Source organism: Ooceraea biroi, chromosome 6, assembly GCF_003672135.1.
Source record: "Ooceraea biroi isolate clonal line C1 chromosome 6, Obir_v5.4, whole genome shotgun sequence".
In the NCBI taxonomy this organism is placed as follows: domain Eukaryota; kingdom Metazoa; phylum Arthropoda; class Insecta; order Hymenoptera; family Formicidae; genus Ooceraea; species Ooceraea biroi.
The window spans coordinates 7789392-7814100 of record NC_039511.1 but is presented as its reverse complement, the minus strand read 5'-3'; the positions used below and the strand labels follow the sequence as shown (position 1 = coordinate 7814100).

Genomic DNA, 24709 nt, shown 5'->3' with positions numbered 1-24709 from the left:
GACCAGAATCAAAAACTTAGATAAATATCTTACAGTATATATCAAAATAAATTAGTACATTACTATAAGCGTACTAATTTATTTTATATACTGTATGTTACTGTATGTGATTAGCATTCAATATAAATTGATAAAATTTATTGAAAAATTTTCGTTAGTCGTATTATTCATTAATACGTTAATTGCCAAGCAAAATTTGCTAGTTATACCACAGCGCCGCAATTATGGCTCACATCATCCGGTACGAAAGTCAATGTGCAGGCTGATGAAATGCAGTTTCTCATTTTGATCGCATAATTGCTGTATGTAGTATATGTATAGGGACACTATAATTAAGTAATTTTTTATTAAGTATTAAGTCTATCGGAAAGTTCCGTCCGTTTTTTTGAAAAAGTATGGCTTTATTTAAGAAACAAAATGAAAAAGTACATCAATCAAAATATTGTCCATCGTTAGCGATGACTTTTTCCCATCTTTCGGGCAGCAAACGGATTTTGCGGCGAAAGAATGACTCATCTTTGGAGGCTATCCAGTGACCCATTTTTCGACGTCCTCATAAGAGTTGAAGCGCTGCTCTGTGCGTGTGCCATCGACCGAAACAAGTGGTAGTCGGAAGGGGCACAGTCTGGTGAATAAGCCGCATGGGGTAGCACTTCCCAGCAAAGTGCTTCTAACCTTTCCTTCACAGGTTTTGTGACGTGCGGTCGAGCGTTGTCATGAAGCAAAATCACTTTATGCTGTTTGGTTTCATATTCTGATCGTTTTTCGTGCAATGCTCGGCTCAAACGGATCATTTGTTCTCGGTAGAGATCCCCTGTGACTGACTAGATTTCAACAGCTTATGGTACACCACACCCTTCTGATCCTACCAAATACAGAGCATCGCCTTCTTTCCGTGGATATTCCGCTTTGGCGACGATGCTAAGGGTTGGCCAGGGTCGCAAATGGTTTTTCGCTGTTTGAGGTTGTCAAAATATATCCATTTTTTATCCCCAGTGACAATACGATGCAAAAACCCCTTTTTTTGTTGCCTAGAAAGCAATATTTCGCAGATGCTTTTTCGCCTTTCAACGTCTCTTGACTTCAGTTCATACGGGACCCATTTTCCTTCCTTGTAGATCTTTCCCAACGCTTTCAAACGATCGGAAATAACAGACGGAGCAACATTTAATGTTTCTGCAAGTTGTGTTTGCGTTTGACATGGGTCTTCATTCACCAATTCCTTCAATTCTTCGTCTTCGAATACTCTTGGCCGTCCAAAACGCTGTTTGTCCTCCACATCAAAATCACCAGGTTTAAAGCGTTGAAACCATTCTCTGTATGTTTTATCGGAAATGACACTATTACCATAAACTTCTACAAGCATTTGATGAGCTTCAGCTGCAGTTTTCTTCCAATTGAAGCAGAAGATTAACACTTTGCGCAAATGACGCTTATTTGGCTGTAATTTCGACATTTTCGATGCAGTAAAAAACAATGTTATTGACGCAAACGCTAACCTTTATATACTGAATTTTATTGACAGATGGCAGAACTAAAATATTAAGGTTAGTTCAGACATTAGAGTTACCGACAGTTCTAGCTACAGCTATTCGCCGCTAGATGGACGGAACTTTCCGATAGACCTAATACTTTCCGAGGTATGAAACTTGAAAGTTACAGTACCGCCGGCATTAGCATTACTCAAGGTGCATCACATGGAGGTTGCACGGTCGAATTTACACCTTCTGTGTGTGTGTGTGGGGGGGGGGGTGCGGGTGTGAATGTATTTACTCAAGGTGTTCAAAAACATCTCCATTTACTTGAATACATAAATGCAATCTACGAGAAAAGTCGTCATGTACTTTTTGAAGAGTACCTGCGTTTATGCTCTTCAATGCCTCTTGAATACGGTTTTTCATATCATCGGTAGTTGTTGGCTCTTGCACATAAATTCTTTGTTTCACGTACCCCCACAAAAAAAATCAAGTGGTGTGAGGTCAGGAGACCATTTATGAATCCGATTACCTAACCAATCCATTGGTTCGGGAATTGATTGTTCAAACACTTTGTTACGTCCCGAAATCTGTGAGCCGGTGATTAGTCCTGCTGAAACCACATTCGGTTGAGCACGTTACCGTTGACATTTCTCAGAAGGTTGGGCAACTCGTTTCGAATGAAAGCCAAATAAGTAACCCTATTGAGGTTTTCTTCAAAAAAATATGGACCAATGATGTTATCGCCAATAATTCCTGCCCAGACGTTAATAGACCACTGCCTTTGAAATTTCTGATTTCTTTGCCAATGAGGATTTTCATCCGAATAATAATGCCAGTTATGTCTAGTAACGCCCCCTCTATTGCTGAATGTGGCTTCATCAGAAAAGAGAATGTTTGAGAGAAACCGCTGGTCTCCTCGGATTTGATCTTCAGCCCAGTTACAAAATCGCAAACGACGTTGGAAGTCCCTCTGTTCTAAGTGTTGCGTTAGATGGATGTAATAGGGATGGAACTTATTTGTTTTGAGAATACGATTCGCTGTTGATTTCGGTATACCATGTTGTTGTTCGATTTTCCTTGTGGAGATGTGAAGATTTATTGATACCGCACTCATGGTAACAATTGACTTCAATTCATTCGGACCCGTTTTGCGACGTATCCTTTTCAAACTTGTGCTATGTTGCAAAGTCGTTTTATAGTCCTTCTAGTCGGATGACGTCTATCAGGATATCTTTGAGCGTATAATCTTTCTGTAGCCTTGAAATTATCTCTAGTTTCACCTATAATCCGTATCATCAAATATCTCGGCTGGCAGATAATCGGCCATAATTACAAATTACTAGTAAAAACTGTTCAGAAGATTGCCGAAATTATTGTACCTACACAGAAAAATGTTCAATTATGCCATACAGCAAATTCTACCTAGTATTTAAGCTATGCAGCTGGCAAGAATTGAACTCCGATATACTCAGTCTGTTAATAAAGCCTCCATATGCACGTTCGAAGATATGCTGATAAACGTTATTCGAATGGAAGGATTATAAAGCAACTCTGCAACAGAGCACAACAAGGTAATTTGAAAAGGATAAGTCGCAAAACGGAATGAAAAATTACAGTATTCGAGTACATTATCAGTTCTAAATCTCTTGATTTTCTTCCCTTTTTCGCGTTCCACTTTCGTTATGTACTTCATCACGCAACCCTTAACTTCTTCCTTTGATTTGATGCACATGACTATTGTCTTCCTGAAAAAATCCTCAATAAATGTGATGAAATATCTGTTACTGTTTAGAAATGGCATCGGGTCGCACAAATCGGAGTGTATCACTTCACAGACTTCTCTACTCTGTCTTGCCCTTATTCTTTTGCAAGGTGCTTTCGTGGATTTTCCGGTACTGCACACATCGCATCTATACTTGTCTATCTTGGAAACGCCTAATCTACGCACTTTGTCGCGCTAATTTTTCTATGGTGCTGTTACGTGACAAAAACGATGATGCAATACATCGTTGTCTATGATCTGTCTGTATAATATCGGTTTCGATGGATGCTTCAGTATCCAGATCAACCTCGACTCTGACGATATATAAGTCGTTTTTCCAGTAGATCTCACACATTATTTTTCTTGTCTTTACGTTGCAGATCTTTACCTTTCCGTCTTTGATGATAAGTCATTTTCCTTTTCTTTCGATTTGAGATATGGACATCAAATTTCTTCTTATGTATAGTACGTAGTACACGTTCTTGAGAACGACGGCTTTCATCACCTTCCCTAAACATTTTTAACATGATGTCTCCCACACTCTTAGCTGTATGTTTTTTTGGGGTTTGCGGCAGTGTTAATGTTCTCGATTTCTATTTCTCGAAAGTTCTGGAACCAATTTCTTCGTTTCTACATGTGGTGAGTACATCTGCTATCTAATAACCAGTTTTCCTTGAAGTCGAAACTATTTAGAGACACTAGGAATGCATATAGGTTCCTTTTATCTTTACTGTGACGTTGATCCTGTTTCGTGGCTGACTTGGATGACATTGCCTCTTCATCTTTTATCTTTAGGTGATAAAGTTCCTTTTTCAGACGCATTATACGAATTGTGTTAATGGGTTGATGTACTGTTTGAGGGCTTGCCATGTCTCGTGGGCATTATTACAATCCTCGATATGAATCTGTCGGTCGGGATTTAGATGCAATCCTATGGCTGCCATGACTATCGTTGTTCAGATTGTGAATTTTTCTATGTTGCTGTCGCATCTTTGCCAAGTTCGACCTCACCGAGAACATACTCCAACAGTTCTTTCTCCTTTCGGATAAACTTCCGAAAAGCCCATATCTCCGATTGTTCTGAAATTTTGTATACTATTGTATTTTGCCGCGCTGATTACGAATATGACAATGAAAATTGGCGATGAGGTCATCTTCAAGGTAAAAATGAAGGAACACTTTTTTGTATATTTCTTTCATTATTTTCGTAAATATTCATTTCAGTAAAAAAAGTTTCAAATAAATGTTGTTCTACTCTTAAAAACGCAACTCTTATGTTCTACACACAATTACTGTAAAAGCAGTCCCTCACGAGAAAAACGCAATTTAACATTTCTTTTATTTTAACAGAAGTCGTTAGTCAAATTTTAAGGTCATCTAGTACTTTGGAGTGCGTTATCATCCTAACCTTACCTAACCTTACCTAATCTAACCTAACCTAACCTCTTAAAAAAGACGTCTTGCAAGACGATTTCTAGAGCGCCAAGTTTTGACCGTGGATTCTTCATCTACAGGTCATTACAAACAAACCTTGGTTAGGTTAGATTATCTAAGGTTAGCTAAAGTTAGGATAATAACGCACCCCAAAGTAGTAGAATCCACGGTAAAAACTTGGCGCTCCGGAAATCGTCTTGTCTAGTTTTTTTAAGAGGTTAGGTTAGGTTAGGTTAGATTAGGTAAGGTTAGGTAAGGTTAGGATAATAACGCACCCCAAAGTAGTAGATGAACTTAAAATTTAACTAACTGTTTTTGTCATAACTCTGTTTTGGGAGGTGGACAAACGAATTGTTGGACAAATGTGGACAAATCGTGGACAAACGAACGCTATCAAAATTGTATAAAAATTCACAATTGGGGGTGCTAACTTCACAGAGCTCATTCCTGGGCCTATACCTGGGCCTATAAACCATGAACAGACACATAGGCACATTCAATTTTGGTAGGGAATCATATATATGTATATTTGAAGCACAGTTACTTTAAGTGACATAAAATGTAATACATGTACATGTACATTTGAAGCACAGTTACTTTAAATGACATAAAATGTAATACATGCGTTGACAATAAAATAAACAAACTTAACACGTACCAAAACTATTATACGTGCCAAACGCGCTCATACAAGGCAAAGAAACGAGGAGAGGCGGAACAATGATGTCAGGCCCTCCTAAGCATTATTTCATCGATAATATGGCCGCAGTTTGATGTTGCAAATTCCTTCACAAAATGTTGCGATACCGTCTTTCGAGTAGCTTTAGCACCAGAGTGAAACAAGGTGTCTCAACATTGAATATTCGTTTTCTTAATAAGGTTAAAATATATTCTTACTTGATCTGCGACATCACAGTAAATAGCTGTAACTACGTCATTCAAGCGACGCTTTTTAATATTTAATTCTGTTTTTGTCTGTAGTAATCTTGAATTCTTCCATCATTCATTCTCTACAGTCCGTCTTGGATCCTAGTTTCCTCAATTTCTCGCCATCAAGACTTTCTATCCGTTACCCTTCTTCTTTAAATTCGCACCCTTAAGGCCCGCAAAAAGTCTCTGCCAACATTGTTTTCCCATCTTGAATCATGGTCTCTCGGCCGATATCCTTCCGTAGAATCTCTGATTTAGAACTTTCTTCAGAATTCTATGTCTTTTCATTCAGATGACATACTCTGCCCACAGCCTTTAGAGTTTGATACATGTAACTATGTCAGATGCATTGTACAGAGAATACAATTTTCGTTTATATCTTATTTTTTCCTGAGAAATGCCTTTAAACTTCTTCACTGGGGTAAAGCGAGCCAAATATCCGTCTTAATATTTTTCTTTGGAAAGCTGCAAGTTTCGAGTCTGAAAATTGTGTCAAGATGCACATTTCACATCCATACGCCAGAACCAGCTGGATTATTTTATATATTCTGAGCTTGTCATTCCTGTATCATTCGTGATTTGAAGATGGATAATAGGAAGAAATATGTTTTATTAGCTAATATTATTCTTCTTTGGATCTCTACCTTCGTTTCGCATTTGTGATAAAGTTGTTGATCATTTCCAAGTTGGGCAATCCGTTGCTCTTCTCGTGTTTTTTCTTGACTGTATAATAATCTTGGTTTTACCTGTGTTTATGCATAGTCCTACTATTTTAGTCAATTGTTCTAACTCATTGTATGTTTTAGTAGCTGCTGTCTACAATCCACTCATTATGTTCATATCATTCGCATAGCCAATAATATAATTTGTGTTGATTTGTAAAAGAGAGTGAATCTAATATGTATGTGATATTCTCTATTTTAACCAAAAACACAAACAGTTAAATACAAATTATTTTCTGCTTTAATCAAAAGCAACTTCAAAATAATACATTTCGTTTTAAGAACTTTTAATTGGATTAAAATTTAGATCCAACGTAAGCAGAGAACATGTTCCGTATTCAGCATAAATATAATTAATATTTACACCGTAGCTTCGTGTGGATTTTGAAACGTTTATTATCGGCACTTTATACACTTTCAAGAATCGTATTCCGCGTTGTATTCGCGATTGGTTATTTGGAACGCTTGGACATCGACAACGCCTGGGGAAGGACTTCCCTGAGTCGCTTGACGACAACGCCTGGGAGACAATGTCTCTGAGTCGCGCAGTGACACTCGCTCGTTCGTGCTCTACCGTGCTCTAAGGCTATCGAGAACAGACTGACAAAATCCGAAATACGACTCGATCGTATCGACCCTTCAGTCCGCCCATCTTGTCCGCGGATTGGTGGTCGGCAGATCACTCGATCCGCGAGTCGAAGCCGCGAACGCGCCGATAAACGCGGCCGAACATCACAGGCGCCGACCGCCCGTTACTGCCGTCTTAGAAATATGCTGACTCAATTAACCGGAAGGGAGGGAACCGCGTTCGAGAATGAGCGAGAGTCTCTAACGTTTATGTATATGCGAGTGTGTGTGCGCATAGGTGTTCGAACAATACTTATATAATATTTGCCGTGCACGGACTTTATGAGCTCTGTACGCACCAGAATACTTTGTATTTTACTGTTTGTGCTTTTGGTTAAAGTAAAGAATACTTTATATTTATAGTAAAAGAACTATTATATATATTAACGATTCACTGCTTTAACTCTTTCGCGTCTCCTGGTACACATATGTACCAATACGATAAAACAAATCGTCGCGAAAGGGTTAAATGACTTTCCTTCCTTCGTTCATATACATATTAGTCATTTATGCCTGTCAATATGCAAAATAACTACTATATTTTCGAAATTTCTTTTATTAATAACTTTTTAATAAACAACGAGCGACGACTAAAACTTAGTGCGGGTTACTCGGGAAGATGACCTCTATACTATATGTCAATATCATGTTCTTATTTCGCGTGGACAACTGAAAATTCGTGCAAAATCATTAAACTTCTTTTGTTAATAACTTTTTAATAAACAATGAGCGACGGCTAAAACCTTTTGAAAGTCAAGGTAATCGGGGCTGCTTCTCCTAAGCGTAAGGTTTACCAAAGAGTTATCAAAATCAGAATTTGCGAGTTCGCGATGCTCCCTTGTAAGTCATGTGTGTAGTAGTAATATACATAATGATACATAATTGTTTATATCTCTGAAACGATTGAGTTTTCGACCTATGTTTACTAAGACTATTTTATTGAGAATTGTATGTTCTATCTACCATATAAATACTGAATGCTTTTTTTAAACATCTTGTATATATTAGAGACCCTGAACCAGAGATCGGCAATGGGTGATCGATGTTTGATTGGCTCGCGTGGAGTATAATCAGAAGTGTGAGAGAGAAAAATATATATATCTAACAAAGAGAGCACAGCCGATCTAACCATAACTATCCATCAAAACTGCTCAAAATAACGTTAAAACTCAGAATAAGATATGTATTTTACTTCATATTATCAATAATTTAATGTAATTTATTAACTAATGTAATCTCAAAATTAAGTCCAATAATGGTTTTTGTTTCAAATCAAATAGATACAAAATGCGCAACAAAAACATCATATCCGGTCATATCCCATGGTGGAATATTGGTCGATCTCTAGTTCAGGATCTCTAGTATATATGACACTTTATATCGGTTGGCTCTATTTTTATTAGTTGTTAGATTTTTATTAAGATCAAACATTTTAGTCGTTTTTGCTGTTTAGATGCATAATATATACAATGCGAGTCAATCATCAAAATATTTTCTTTGTTTTTATTATTTTTTTGCCATCTCTCGGGTAACTTTCAAAGTCTTTTGCGAAAACAGTTTCTTCGTAACTCAGTTATGTCTCGAAAGTACTATCCCATATAGAGTTTCCCATGGAAAATTGGTACAAGAGATAAAAAAATTATATACAATAACAATCCCAAGCGCAGAAAACATTAAGTAGACCCGGGTAACTGATTCCATAAATACTACACCGCAACATTTACAGCCATAGGATTTTTCTAAGTATTTGGAATATGAAAGGAGTACTCTAGTATGAACTTTTCATATAAATATGAATCAAGATAAAATGATCACAGCGGAACATTGACAATTAAACCTTTTCACTCATCACGCTTTCCGGATCGCATCTGTTAATAGCGTTGTAATACTTCACAAACTTTGCAGTCTGCATCATCAGGGCTGGGTAGCTACTCCCTTATGTTACTGTAGTTCTTAAATATGCCCCCTTCCCTTTATATTTCTTTCTGGAGGGAGGCAGATTTCAGTCAATCAGGTTTGATTGACCAACTGATCAATCAAACCAACCTAATTAGCGGAAATCTCCTTCCTCCCTATAGGAAGAAGTATAGGGGGAAGGGAGGTACTTAAGAACCGCAACCGATTTTACGATATTCTCGCTTAATAAGTGATCTTTCATTTAACTGACGGATCAATGGTATAATTGTCAATTGCAGACTGCAATTTGCAGTGCTCCACAGTGGATCGTTTTATCTTGATTTAGTAGCTCATAGTATTCCTTTCATATTACATCAAATACAAACAAGAATATTGTAGCCATGCATGTCACGTTGTGATATTAATAGGATCGGTCGGTCAAGGTTCATTTACTTTTTGCGCATGGGATTACCATAATATATCCACGTTTCATCTCTTATAACAATTTTTCAGTTCTTCATGACAATACTTGGCCGCATGTTGCTGCTGCGACCCAGCAAACTATAATAAAGTTGAATGAGAAGTTCTGTCGCATCCAGTGTATTCTCTAGATAATCCAGTATTGCGCCTTTCGACTACTTTCTTTCGATCGAAGTATGATCTTCCTAGCACACGTTTTTGAAATCCGGCCGAAGTGCGAAAATGGGTCGAGGATTTATTAAAAGACAACTCATCCTTTCGTCAGGAAATCCATCTCTTGCCCCGAAGTTGGCAAAGGATCGTAGATGAAAAATAATTTAATTAATAATGTTGCGTTTTACGTGGTTGTTAATAAACAAAATTTGATAAAAACGATTATTTATACACCTAATGAAAGTTGATTGTTTGGATAACTGAATGAAATATTTTGCGAAATCCTTGTACTGGTTCATGTAACCTAACCTAGTACGTCGCATTAAACGGTTTTGTGTCTACGTATCTGTTGCTTTACGTATCTCAGTATAATGCTCAAAAATATGTTACTTATATTACAGCAATTTAACAACAAAAAGGAAGAAAGTATCTCTCGCTATCGAATTTAACATACAATTTCAAATATGTCATTATATTATATCACAAGATAGAAAACGTTTTTTTATAAGTAATCGTATGCATATAAAAACATTTATTTGAAAAGAATAGTTTTCTTTTCTGTAACAAATATATTATATCAAAACAGATAGAAATATTAAAAAACTTTTAAGAAGTTTTATAGTTTTTAATGTACAAATCTCCTACATTACAGTTACATTACATTTTTAGAATTAAAAAAAGACATGTAGAAATAGAAAAATAGGACTATAAATATTGTAGTTATATGCGCGACATTCTTTCTTCCTTTTTTTATACGATAATATTTAAAAAAAATTATCTTCTTCTTTCTTCCTTCTTCTACACTCACTCCCAAAAAAAGCGGTACACTAAAATTTAGGGAAAAATTTACCAACCTTCAAATGATCATAACTTGGTAAATAATGAAGATAAAAATATGTTCAAAAATGCAAAATGAAGCTTCAAGTATCCAGTTTAAGAATATTTGAATGGCAATTATGGTCGGTCATTTGATTCAGAATGGCGGATGACAAAATGAGAGGATGCAAAAGTGATAACCGAAAGTCCGAGTTTGTGACGGTGCATGGCGTGAATTAGATATCGCAGCCTAATGGGACCAAATGCAAATGAAAATATAGAGTGTTATCTTTAAAATGCTTTTTACCGAGCTCGATGCGATCATTTTTCGCTGAGTTGTGCAACTTTAAAAAAGAAAACACTCTGTTAAGTAAATTTGGAGTATCTCAACAAAAAATGATCGCATCGAGCTTTGTAAAAAAGCGTTTTAAAGATAAAACTCTATATTTTCATTTGCATTTGGTCCCATTGGGCTGCGATATCTAATTCACGCCATGCACCGTCACAAACTCGGACTTTCGGTTATCACTTTTGCATCCTTTCATTTTGTCATCCGCCATTCTGAATCAAATGGCCGACCATAATTGCCATTCAAATATTCTTAAACTGGATACTTGAAGCTTCATTTTGCATTTGTGAACATATTTTTATCTTCATTATTTACCAAGTTATGATCATTTGAAGGTTGGTAAATTTTTCCCTAAATTTTAGTGTACCGCTTTTTTTAGGAGTGAGTGTATTTTTTAATTCTGCATTTTATTCTCCTTATGTTTTATATTTCTTATGTTTTATATCCAATTCAGGGATTAACAAGAAGACGTGGTTCAGCTCCAGTTGGTCTTTTATCCAAAGTGGATGATTGTATTTCAACTTCTGTATCTATCAGAGTTGATCATAATCGAAGACGCGGATCTGTACCAGCTGATATTACCAAACACCAAGGTATATACAATTTAATTATTGATGTGTTAATATTAAATATTAAACATTAATATTAATATTAAATTATAAGTATTAACTACATATTAAGTATTAAGTATTAACTACATATTAAGTATTACATATTAAGTATAAATACATTGTTACGTCCAGAGCTCCGAAATATAGGTGAACCCGGGAAAGGAAGGGCGTAACAGAGACCCTCTCGCGTATTGTCGTACTTAGGCTACGCGTGTGAATCAAGCTGACCGATGCGCTCCGGTTGCAAGGTCACCGATCTGAAGGGTCGATTTTACCCTGAGTTCGGAAAGTCCACTCGTTGGTCCTTTTGAGGTTAAGGAACTGAATCCCTATTACTTGAGGTAGGACCGAGTACGATTTAATGAGGAAGGGATACGAGGAGGGAGATGCAAAGAAAGAAAATTTAAGAGTTGGTTAGATTACAAATTAACATAGTTTATTCTAATTCAGCATAAAATTGAAAAAAATGAAATTACAATGACACATAATTTGATTATACAGAATCAATGAGTTCTGATACAATGGTTGTGAGCAGGTGTTGAACGCAAGTTATTCGCAAGAGTATTTTACTGCTAAAAAGGAATCAGACTGGTTGATAACGCGACAAGTGGTGGCAAACATTCAAATACGCAGCAAGACAGATTTAAGAAACATGGAGTAAAACGGAATTTTTAAAGGGAATAATCGTGAATGAGCGTAAATAACAACTAACAGACGCTGCAGGTAGTAAATCGAGGGCTAAGAAAGAGAGTAAGGAAAACTCAGTTAATCGCAAGAACCCTTATTTCGGTGGCACGAAGTATTGAAACATGTGTTTGACTTACTACTTGATGAATAACTGTCTGCGACCACCTGGATCCAGCTGACAATGCAAGGAGGAAGTGGGTGGTCAGATCCGTGTGTGCTAAGTTCGGATTGGAATTTCACTGGTTCACTTGTATCGGTTCTTAAAGTCACTGAATTTCACTGACTCTAACTACTCGGACTGAATTCACGCAGAACTTGGCTGTTTGAAAACGAACTGATGGTTGTTCATAAAAGTGAAACCCTTGTCGGATTAAAGAACTCCGCGAGTTTGGGTGATCGAGAAAATGTGAACTATTACAGTGAAAACCTGGTACTAAAGACGTAAGGAAGACTGACTAACGGAAAAGTGCAAGAGCGGAATAACTGTAACCTGTAACTGACGAGGTCTGCGTCTCGTTTTTTACGTGAAAAATTGTGCATCACCGAGAGGGGATTTTTTAGTAACAATTTGGAATTCGGGAGAAAGGAGGTCTCCTGGAGTGTGACTGGTTAATCGCGGTGGTTGCCTTTCAGGGATTGGTGGGTGTCTTGTGGTCCATGCCCCTCCCAGGAACAATCTCGCATATGGTCTAGTCTAATGGTCACCTTGTTATAATTATTCAGCGGACAGTTGTTTTTAAAGTTATGACCTTTAAGGGTAATGTGTCTGTTACCTTTTTGTTTTGGTATATCTCTCGCAACCGAATATTTATGTGACCCTTAAGATTTTGAATGCGGATCGGTCGCGACCCTCTATTTCCACGCAGCGCATGTCGTCGATTGTAAAATCTTATACCCTACGCCGTCTGTTTAATATTCGAAGCTAGACTCTGGTCTATGATTCCTTGAACTTTACAAGATATCTTTAGTTATCATCAATATGCTCAGCCTTCTATGATCCCATTGTCCCTTGTAAACATTCGGGGTAAGACCGCTTTGCTGCTATACCGTGCTTCCTGGCGGTAATGCGAGAAAAAATAAAACCAGCGTTCGTCAAGGAATCTTAGTCAGATCGTAAAAAGGAATTTTTTATTATACGCAGAATTTCTTCGAAAGAAAGGAACCGTGGAGTCCGCTGGACATAACAACATAGTAATTGCAAGAACATGTATTATAAAACGCAAATTAGGAAATTGTGATTATATACACTTTAGAACTTAAATAAATTTTAGTAATTATGCATAAAGTGGGCAACCTCACGAATCATCTTGACCTTGACATATATTGTCATGATCGTAATATCCTAAGTACTCTTTAGAAGGTTTTAGCCGTCGCTTATTGTTTATTAAAAAGTTATTGATAAAAATCATTTAATAATTTTGCACGAATTTTCAACTGTCCACACGAAAAGAGTAACGGCTTGAGTTTAGGTTAAATTAGGTTAAATTTGTATGTTTTTCAGTAAAACGAGGTCTATTAGGAAAAAAGGAATTTGTACGAATTTGTGTGTTAAATTACGACGATGAGAGAAATTTCGGCTCAAAAGCAGGGAGAAATGTAAATTGGATATTGTTTTTCGCGGAGAGTCAAAAATCTATGTGAAATTCTACAAATGATTCTACAGGAAACATCTGGACGGGGTAGCAGAAAGGCGGAGGGCAGGCCTCTTTTTACAACTTCATTCCGTAAAGATATAAAGATAATCTAATCCAAACCTAATTCTATGAATGGGGTAAACCTCGTATCGCATGGAGAGTCGATAACCTACGTTGAACCATTAAATTAATTTTGTTATTCCCTTTTTACTAAACACTGACCGCCGACTAAAACTTTCTGAAGGTTACTCAGGACATTGACCTTGACCTTGATAACATATGTCAAGGTCAAGACGATCTGTGAGGTTGTCCACTTTATGCATAATTATTTAAATTGTTTTAATAAAATGAAAGATCTTCACATGTACAGGATACATATTATAGGGTACATATTATTATATGTAAATGGAGAAAAATCTTATTTTTACCGAAGCTGTTGAAGTTAATAAAGATAGTATATATTTTCCTTAGAAAAACAAGATATTTTTCTTAGTTTTTAATGTTCATTAGAGTCTCTTATATCTGTAAAAAGGTTTTTAGAAGTGCTACATTTCTTAAAAAGAGTACAAAAAGTACACGTTCTATGGTGTTTTATGGACATAATTTCAATATAATTATGAGAACATAACGTACAATGTATATAAACAAAAGATACACAAGCAACTTAAGGGGATCTTGGAGTAACTACCGAACTCCGATGTACAAACACTACTACACTATTTAATTTTTTTTAAATTAACTTAATCATTTATATAAAACTAAAAAACGTGTAGTTGATATTACTAACAATATTGACATTATATTGACGTTAAGTATATTATGATGACGTTATATAAAAGTATTATGAAAATTGAGTAAACATGTCTGAAAATCCTAATATTATTTCAATAATACAGTATACGATAACGTACGCAATATCATTCGTTTTTGTTGCAACGCAAAAGATAAGGAATGACAACATGTAATATAAATAATTTACATTCAGAGTATCTATCCGTTTTTAGACATGGATTTGTATAAAACAAAAGGCAACAGAATAATATCTAAAATTTTCTATATTCAAAATAGGTTCTATTAGAGTCGATAGACTGTTGAGCTTTCGATCCGAATTGTTGCAATCCGTTAAAAACTCCTTTTTTGTAATAGGTTTTAATTGATTGGTTGTAGCAGTTTTAATTTTGGAAATGTCATCGAAGTTTTGGTCTTTCAAGTGTAATTTTTGGAACAAAATAGGCAAGAAATGACTATGTGGACGAACAGAATGGATTATCTAATGGTATGACTTGTTATTTGTTACAATTTCTTACTTGTTACGCCTGTCATAGTTGATGTACTCATATAGAATATTTTACGAAACAGTAATATACTCAAGATTAGCTGACCGTTAACAATTCAAATTATTTGTATACTTAGACAAAAGTTATGAGAACATAATTTAGATGTAAATGACCATAAAAATATAAGGTTTAGAACTTATGTGTATTTACCTTCTTTTTTTATTCGGTCAATATGTAATGGTAATTTCACATAAATAAAAATATCATTTTTTTAATTCCTATATTCTCCTTCACTCCATTGAAATCACACATTCTAGATAACAAGGATTTAGTTCCTTTATCAAAAATAGGATTGCTGAACAAATAGAACCTAAAATATTCACTCATCATATCATTCAGGCTGCTAATGAGCATGCAAATGAAAGGATTATAGTTACATTTTTCCAGGTTTTTTTACCTCCTAATTATAATATATTGCAATCTGTCCTAATATTGGATATTCAGTAATAAGTTTGTTAATACAACGTCTTGCACGAAATGTAATCAATGACACAATTCAGTTTATTCAGAATATTATTTATTCATATTGTTGCATTTCGTATTCTAATTAGAATGGCTGTGTTTTAAGTCTGACAAATCCCGTTGGCGCACAGTTTGCTTCAATTTGATATCTCATAACATCGAGATCATTGCCAGGATTGATCGATTTATTAAAATATTAGCAATTTAATGACTCCACTGGCGAAGTAATATGTCTATAGTTACAATTCAGTTTACTTAACATTATGCCTCACTACTAGGTCTAGCAGAATTTTGTTTTTTTAATCTTAAAACTGCGGTTTTTCCCAACATTATATGGCTGGCTAATATGTTCGCATAATTCGATAATCTTTTCTTATATAAGTTTTAATTTTTGACTTAATTGTCTCTTTCACTATGAGTACATTTAGGTCGCAGTGTAGAATTTTATTTGTGATGTACCATAGTGTCTGTAATTCTTAGCAGTTTAGATTGGAACCTTTATATTTGATTTTGACATTGGAATGTGATGCTATACCTCATAATTGGATCTGGTATGTACAAATGGGTTTCAGTAGCTTTATATAGAAGCAGTTTATTCTTAAAGTTTAATTGTGATCTTCGACTAATATCCAGTACAGTTTTCGTAATTAGAGTCCGAGCTGTTTTCTCTTGGTAAAAATATATTTTTTTTAAATTAATTTTCTGTCCAGGCATATTCCAAGATACTTTACATGTTCAGCTTATGACACTTCCACAAATTTAATTTAACAGGATTCAATTTGACAGTAAATCTCATATCTTATTATGACGTGCACTGATTTGGCTTTGGTTACCTTAATTTTCCAATTTTTCATTCAAGATAATATGTTATTTAGCCTATTTTGGAGAATAGAAGAGACTCTGCAATCGCAGAGTCAATATGAAAGACTAGTACTGCTATGTCATTGTCAAATGTCTCAGTTGTGATAAATTTGCTTGTAGGTAGGTCTGCCGTATGGAGTAGGTATAATAATGGTCCCAACACACTACCCGGTACTCCGGCTCGAATTGAGTAGAGGCTGCTTCATCATTATTGACCAGAAAGTATTGGATTGGTCCGTGCGGTTTTTACCAACAGATGACTTTACACGCTTTTCGAACGAACAGCGCCATCTTCAGTTCAAATCTTGGAAGCGCATAATATTGGAAAGGTGACATTTCAACGTGCTTTGAAGAACAAACAGCGTGAAGATTGGTTGTGTGTTTAGCGTCATTTAAAAATTGGGTAAATAAAACGACCATTTTCGGCATATTATGCTTTTTTATTTTAAAAAAGGCAAAAACGCGACGCAAACCTGTAAAAAGATATGTGCGGTGTATGGTGAGGATGCTATGAAAGAACGTGTGTACTAGAAGTGGTTTGCAATATTTTGTTCCGAAAATTTTTGTATCCCAGAAACATCACACTCGGGCCGGTTAATTGAGATCGACAGCGACAAAGTGAAAACGTTAATCGATACCAACCCACGTTACACGACGCGAGAGATTGCAAACATTCTACAAATATCGAAATCAAGCGTGGAAAATCATCTGCATCAACTTGCCGTTAACCGGCTTGATGTTTGGATTCCGCATGAACTGAGTGAAATTAGTCGAATCGAACGCATTTCTATATGCAATTCACTCAGAAAACGCAAGGAAAGTAACTCATTTTTTAAGCGAATGACGGGCGATGAAAAATGAATTGTTTACAACAATGTTGAACGCAAAAGATCGTGGGGGAAGCGCAGCGAACACACACCACTTCGCCACAAACCACTTCGAAGGCAGAGCTTCACCCGATTGAGGTTATACTCTCAATTTAGTGGGATTGGAAGGGTATTGTATTCTACGAACTGCTTCCGAAGAACACAACGATCAATTTGGATGTATACTGTGCCCAACTGGACAAATTGAACGCAGCCTAACGGTTCTACGAGAAGCGTTCAGAATTAGTGAATCGCAAGGGCGTCATCTTCCATCATGCCAACGCCAAACCGCATCATTGCAAACCTGGAAAACATTATTGGAGTTGGGCTAGGATATCTTACCGCATCCTCCGTATTGACCAGACCTTGCCCCTTCAGACACCTATTCCGCTCCCTTCAGAATTCCTTGAATGAACAGCACTTCGTTTCCGAGGAAGGCATCAAACGGCAAAACAGTTTTTCGCCGAGAAAAACAAGAAGTTCTTTGAGCGAGAAATTGCAGTTGTCCAAAAGATGGCAAAAGATAGTGGATCAAAACGACCAATACACCGTTGAATAAAATTATTGTCTTCTATAAAGAAAATCGTCATTCATTTACACTTAAAACCCACACGGACTTAGTGGCCAATCCAATACTTGTCTTTATAAGATAGGAATTTAAGATGTTAATAACTGTTGGAATGGTTTATTTTAATTTTGTATAAGAGCCCATCAGGCCACATCCGATCAAATGGGAAATATCCGAAGAAAGGCCGCTGAGCAGTATTCCTTTTTTTCAAGCAATTGCTGAGTTTTATTAAGAACCTTGTGTACTTGGTCAATTGTCTCATTTTTCTGTCTGAATCCAAACTGATGATCTGGGATAAATTCTTTTCTTTATAACAAGTAATTATATTAAAATAACATCTTTAATAATAATAATAATAATAAGGACTCTAGGATCTTAGCAGGTATAAGGAGCAGACTGATAGGTCTATAAGATTTTGGGTTTTCGAGATTTTTATCTAGGGTTGGTATCATTTTCATCTGAGACACTTTCCATTGAGGTGGGACAAAGTTTATTCTCACAGCATTATAAAATTGCATGAGATAAATGAGGTCTAGATAATTCTTTGAGTATCTGGCTAGTTATGAAATCATAACTGGAGCCTTTTTTACAGTCCAGTGTTTTATTACTTTTATAAGTTCTGATTTTGTGAAATTTTTTATTGACTCCAATGGAGCTGGAGCGTTTAAGTTGCGTAAGACATTATTTTCATGCTCAATTGTTCCCTCATATGGATGTGAGGTGTAAAAACCTTTTGCAAATAATCAGCGAAAGTTTTGGCTTTCACTGTGTTGCTTCAAGTTTTCATTCTCACGACATAGTGAGGGAGATGCTGTCTTTAGTTCCTTTAGTTCTTGAATGGCCTTCCAAGGAGGAATAATCATTGGATATCTACATGCTGCAAATACTTTTGCATACTGTAGTTCCTCTCAATATCAAAGAGTTTTTTAAGATTTTGTATTGCACAATTTTTTGGGGTGAAGCGTGGCATAGTAGACAGCGCACGAGTCTATAAAGCCGAAGGTCCCGGGTTCAATTCTCGAGGGAGCTGAAAATTGCATACGCTCACCTCCCTCTCGGAAGGCAAGGGCAAACCACCGAGAGTATCTTGCCAAGAGAACTTCTCTAAACAAAGCCGTTCAGAATCAGTGGTAAACTGTAGGTCCCGCATAATCTGTGTGCGCAACACAGGGTGTCCACAAAGTTACCACCCCTTATATTTTGGAAACGGTTCAAAAGTACGAAAAATCGTGAAACACGTGTTCGATCGTTTCGAGGGGCTACTCTTTTAAGAATGTTGAGGTGGTTGCCAACCAGAAGGGGGGCCCAGGGGCACCCCAACTTTAAAATTTTTAATGAAATCCCCCATAAAGTATTACATCGTTTGAAAGGAAATGAAAAAAGAAAATTTTTGCCGCAAGGCAGAGCTGGATACGTTTATCCGGTCGGAAGTTATTTGAGGTCATATTCCGAAAAAAGCAAGTTTCAAAAAATCGTTACTCCTATTTGAAAAATCTTAAAAGAACGTTCGAGATATGAAAATTTTCGGTTTTTTAAGTCCTTTCCTTTAAACAAATTCAGATTAGATCTTAGGGTTTACTTTTAAGTTAGAGTTATAAAAAAAGAAAAGTTTTGCCGCAAGGCAGAGGTTGATACGTTTATCCGGTTGGAAGTTATTTGAAGTCAAACTTCAAAAAAGAGCAAATTTCAAAACATCGTTACTCCTATTTGGAAAATCCTAAAAGAACATTCGAGATATAAAAATTTTCATTTTTTATGTCCTTTGCATAAAAAAATTCAGATTTGCTCTTGCGGTTTTCTTTCAAGTCGGGGTTATACCGAAAATGATTCCCTGTGAGCACATTAAAAACGATTTGCAAAACTGAATGCAAAGCTGGAAAACTCGTCACAATGGTGATATTTTGAAAGCTTAAAGTGTAAATAATATTACACGATACTGAAAACTGAACTGTTAGCATTTAGTTGCATACAGTTTTTCATTTCATCAGTTTAAATGCACACAATTTAAATCATTGATTTTATACAGTCTATTAATAGTAACAGTTCAATTTTGAGTATCATGTGATATCATTTACACTTTAAGCTTTCAAAATATCACCATAGCGACGAGTTTTCCATTTTTGCATTCAGTTTTGCAAATCATTTTAATGTGCTCACAAGGGATTATTTTCGGTATAACCTCGACATGAAAAAAACCCCAAAATCAAATCTGAATTTTTTTATGGAAAGGACTTAAACAGATGACAATTTTCATATCTCGAACGTTTTTTTAGGATTTTACAAAAAGGAGTAATAATTTTTTGAAACTTGCTCTTTTCGAAGTTTGATGCCAAATAATTTCCGAACGGATAAACGTATCAACTTCTACCTTGCACCAAAAATTTTCTTTTGTTATGCCCTTTCAAACGATGTAATACTTTCTGGGGGGTTTCGTTTAAACTTTTTAAGTTAGGGTGCCCCTAAGCCCCCCTTAAGGAGGGCAACCACTCTAACATTCTTAAAAGAATAGTCCCTCGAAATGATCGAACACATGTTTCATGATTTTTCATACGATTTTGAACCGTTTCCAAAATATAAAGGGTGGTAACTGACTTTGTGGTCACCCTGTATATACGAAAAAGAGAAGTCACCGCGCTCTGTTAGGGGTAAGAGGACTGAGAGAGAGAGATTGCACAATTTAGGCAGATTTTTATATGAGGACATTTATTGGGTTAGTTACTGTTTCTGTAATCATCCTTTTTCAGACACTTCTTCTAATGTTGTTTTCAAAAATTGTAGCTTATTCTATTTGGTTCCATATAGGAGCAGATTCCCAAGCAATATTTTGCATCGAAGTGTTGAAATATTTCACTGCAGTTGATATATCTGCCTCAGACTTCAACCTCACATTTGTGTTAAGGAAGGTGTTAAGAAAATCACGAAAGCGAGGCCAGTCAGTTTTATTGTTGCACAGTGCTTTTCCTTGTGTGAGGAGTTTTAAGGGAGCATATACCTTTGTCGGTTTAAAAAAATAGATTTTTTTTCTTTCCATTGTTCGACAGTTTGAACCTTCAAGAATATTGTCCTAAAACTGTTTTTTGAAATTCGAATAAGTAAAGAAGTTACAACGCGTTTTGTCGGGAAGTGCACAGGCGTGCGCCTGCCGTTTCTGAAGCGGCGCGCAGATAGAAGGGTCGGACCTTCATGCAATGGTTTCTTAATTTGTCCTCTTTACAATAAAACTTACTTTTGAGATTGAAGTATAGGTATTTTCTAATAGATGACACAGTAAGCAGTGCTCTAAGCTGTTTTCAAGCCGTTTATTCATTTAATTGGCGTCGGTTACGTGATACGGACGATTCTCGTTGTTTGTGAAGCACGTGTCATGATAAATAGGTGTAAACGTTCTCGAGAGTCACAGGGAGTGAACAAATTTCGAAAAAGTTTTACGCGCAAGCGAAAAATGCCGCCCAATAGGTGAACGTCCGAGCACAGCACGCGACGCGGGAGGCCCGAATAAGCCGTCGCCTCGCTAAAAACCAACAAATGGAGGCAAACCTTGAGCAGAAGGATTCCCTGTATGGCCCAGGAATTGACGATGACGTGTAAGTTGAATAAATTTAGTTTTACAATAGAGTAAACTTGTTCCACAACTTTAAACGCGTTTTTCTCAAAACCATGTTTTTTAAATCGGTACCATAAATATCTTGGCAACGGATCAACTGATTTACTTGATTTTTTTTAAAATGAAAGTTTATACAATTCTCTAGTCCTTGACCCATGCTTTTTGAAAAATTTTGATTTTTTATATTTTATTTTTACCAAAGAAAATTGAATTTTTGGTCAAAAATTGATACCTAAATTTTGACAGTCTGCCATTTTGTCGAAACTTTGAATTTTCGCAAACGGATGGGTCAAGGACTAGACAATCTATTGACCTTTAATACCCTGTAATTCTTTTGTGTTTCAGATAATCCTGCACGGAGATATCTATGGTACCGCAATTTCGTTCGTTTTGCGCAGGACTTACTTCAAGGGGCTGCAGGGGGGGGGGATGTTTTATTTAAAACAATGAATAAAAAGTTTTTTTATAACTACAATAGAGGTACTTTATTATACAAAAAACGCTTACCTTCAAATATTTTTCTTTATTGTTAAAAAAAATCACGAAATATGCCTATTTTTTGGGCCGAGAAACGTATATGCTCCCTTAATGATCGAACACGAATAGGTATATTAACAAAACTTATATCTTTCGAATAACTTCTTAATGACTTTCCTTAATGACGGCTTAACAAAGAGGTCGCAAGAGGCCTCTTCTCCGGCGGCGGTTGCGCGGATGATAGAGAATAATCGCGTAAAACGCCGTGCTCTCTTAGTAACTGCTCGCCTGTAGCGCGTCTAAATTAAAATATACAAGTTGTTTCAGAAATAGGTGGTCAAACTTTAAGATTATATTCTATTCACTGTAAGGATGAAAAAAAGTCATATCAACATAAGTCCAGAAATGTTTCCTTTCCAAGTTATAAACAGTTTTTATTTACAACAAACTTTGGTAAAAGGACATTTCATTAAAGAATCTTAAAATGTTCCTAGGAATTTTTGAACGTTTTTGACAATCCATGAAACTTCGATATGGCTTGCATTGATGCGAAAAGAAATTATTTTCCGCATCAATGCAATAAGAAACGTTTTTTTATCAAAGTTTGTTTTAAATATAAAGTGTTCATAACTTGCAAAGGAAGCATTTCCGGACGTATGTTGATATGACTTTTTTTCATCCTTACAGTGAGTAGAATATAATCTTAAAGTTTGGCTATCTATTTCTGAAATACCCTGTATATCGAGATCTTACAGTTTTTCGGCCATTCCCTAAGTCCGTCCTCGAACTTAAAAGAACGAAAATAAGGCTGTACCTCTGAAAGGCCTCCATGAGCTAGTGAGCTGAAATTTTAGTGATGTACTTCTCTACATATATAAATACCAAATATAAAATATTTTCTACCCCTGGGCATCCCAGGGTGTTGGAGAGGTATTTGCCCGGGCGCTCTGGGAGGGGTGAATAGTCCATGTGGATCACGGTCTTACATACAGGACTACCAACGAGGCCGAATTTCAGTGGTGGGAGAAGTCATCTTAACGAAGCAGGTTTTCACTCGTGCTATTGTCACTATGCGTCGCTGCTATCGAGGGATGATCGAGGGACCCTCAACCGTATGCTTAAAATTGATGGTGGTAGTTTTTTGACAATAAAGTTTGTTTTTCAATATGACTAAGTCGTGCGCAGTACCAAATGATTTCAAATATTTATTTAAAATAAATAACTTAAACTAATGTAGTGCGAAAATATTCTGTCTTTGTTGCACTACATGATATCCCTCCTCGATCATCGCACACTTTGCGGCCGAAAATCGAAGTAAAAATATCTTTATTAAGACTACCCCGACTACCGTCGTTGCTGGACCTGTATGTAAAACCGTGACATGGACCATGTGAGGCCGGCGAGGTATTACCTGGACTCCTTGCGGTTGGGTGGCGATTGAGGTGTTGTCGGAGTATTTGCCTGGGCACCTCAGGGGATGAGGGCTTCCGATCTGGATTAAGGTTTTTGATACCCGAGGAGCTATTGGCTCCGTGGAGACCCTTTGACGAAAAAGGGGAGAGGTAGAAAGTTTGTAAAATAAATGCTAGTAATAAAATAAAAGTGTAATGAAATTTGAGGATCTTGCATATTAGCGTTTAAAAAATATTTTGGTAATTATTTACATTAGGGAACACCTCGCCGATGACCTTGATCTTGACATATGTTGTCAAGGTCAACGTCCTGAGTAATCTTCAAAAAGTTTTAATCAGGGGAAGTTGTTTAATAAAAAGTTATTAACAAAAAAGTTTTATAAATAGAGCATAATTTTACGATACCATATACGTTTACGAAAGAGTATATTTGATGGACTTTTAGCTTTAAATCAGAAATAGGTTTGGGTTAGGTTATATTTTCCGAAACAGAAGCCCCGAACATATACGCTTGTTTTCAGCTCGCTTCGCGGGAAGCCGGGGGGAGGAGGGGCGAAGCCGTAAACGTATACGGTATTGTAAAATTATGTTCTATTCATTAATCTTTTTTGTTAATAACTGTTTAACAAACAATGAGCTAAGACCTTTTAAAGGTCACTTAGGAAGGTGACCTTGACAACATATGTCAAGGTCAAGGTCACTGGAGCAGGCTCCGCTAAACAGGAGTTTTACCAAAACTATTAAACTTCGGTTGTTAATAACTTTTTATTAAACAATTTCCCCCGAGTAAAACCTTTTGCAGGTTACTCAGGACGTTGATCTTGACAACATATGTCAAGGTCAAGGACATCGGCGAGGTATTCCCTATAGTAAAGATTTACCAATATATCTAATCGCTAAGAAATATGCAAAAGTAAAAGTCTTAAAATTCAATTTCCATTCAATTGCCGGAGCCAATATTTTATATTTGTTAATTATATATGTAGAGAAATGTATCACTAAAATTTCAGCTCGCTCATGGGGACCCTAATGTAAATAATTACCAATATTTTGAAAAATATTTTCGAAAAATAAATATTCTTGAATAATGCTCGGGTGAGGCACCCTAATAAGCGAGGCTCAGGGCTATAGTCTCTCTTAGTCATTCCCCTTTATCCGTCCCTGGGCCCACACGTGGGGGGGCTGCCGGGAAGTTTTGCCACGGCGGCCTCTGTTCGCGGGAAAACGGTGGCCGGGGAGAGAGGTGTTCAGTGGGTATGCCGAATTGCCACTAGGGCGAGTTCCACGTTACCTAATTGGCCGGTCGGCGGGGTGTGCATAAAGCATTTTTCCTTCCACGTAAAACAAAAAAGGTTAGGTTAAGTTAGATCGTCTGCACAGCCCTACTAATGAGTCTGCGGACGATCCTAGGACGAAACGCTCTTAACTTCAACAATTTTCTCTCGTGGAAAAGGGAAAAAACGATTATTGCATTTGACTGACAAATCCCGTCGGCGTACAATAGATCGCGTTTGAATAATAAAATAATAGAGGATTGCTGACC

The 24709-nt window shown here is 36.4% G+C and overlaps 1 protein-coding gene across 40 annotated transcripts in view; it reads left to right on the top strand.

Annotated features, from left to right (window-relative positions):
* LOC105276337 overlaps positions 1-24709 on the top strand; it is a 334767-nt gene that overhangs the window by 252067 nt on the left and 57991 nt on the right. For 35 of the 40 annotated variants that reach the window (XR_003406730.1, XM_026970859.1, XM_026970864.1 and 32 more), the window contains one exon: positions 11102-11240. Coding sequence is in view for 37 of the 40 variants with exons in the window: in XM_026970859.1 (XP_026826660.1) it covers positions 11102-11240 (139 nt within the window). In the remaining 3 variants the exon portion in view is untranslated. Of the gene's footprint in view, positions 1-11101; positions 11241-11390; positions 11726-11759; positions 13016-16359; positions 17689-24709 lie in introns of those variants that run through there. The other 5 variants (XR_003406732.1, XR_003406731.1, XM_026970867.1 and 2 more) reach the window with 5 other exon arrangements.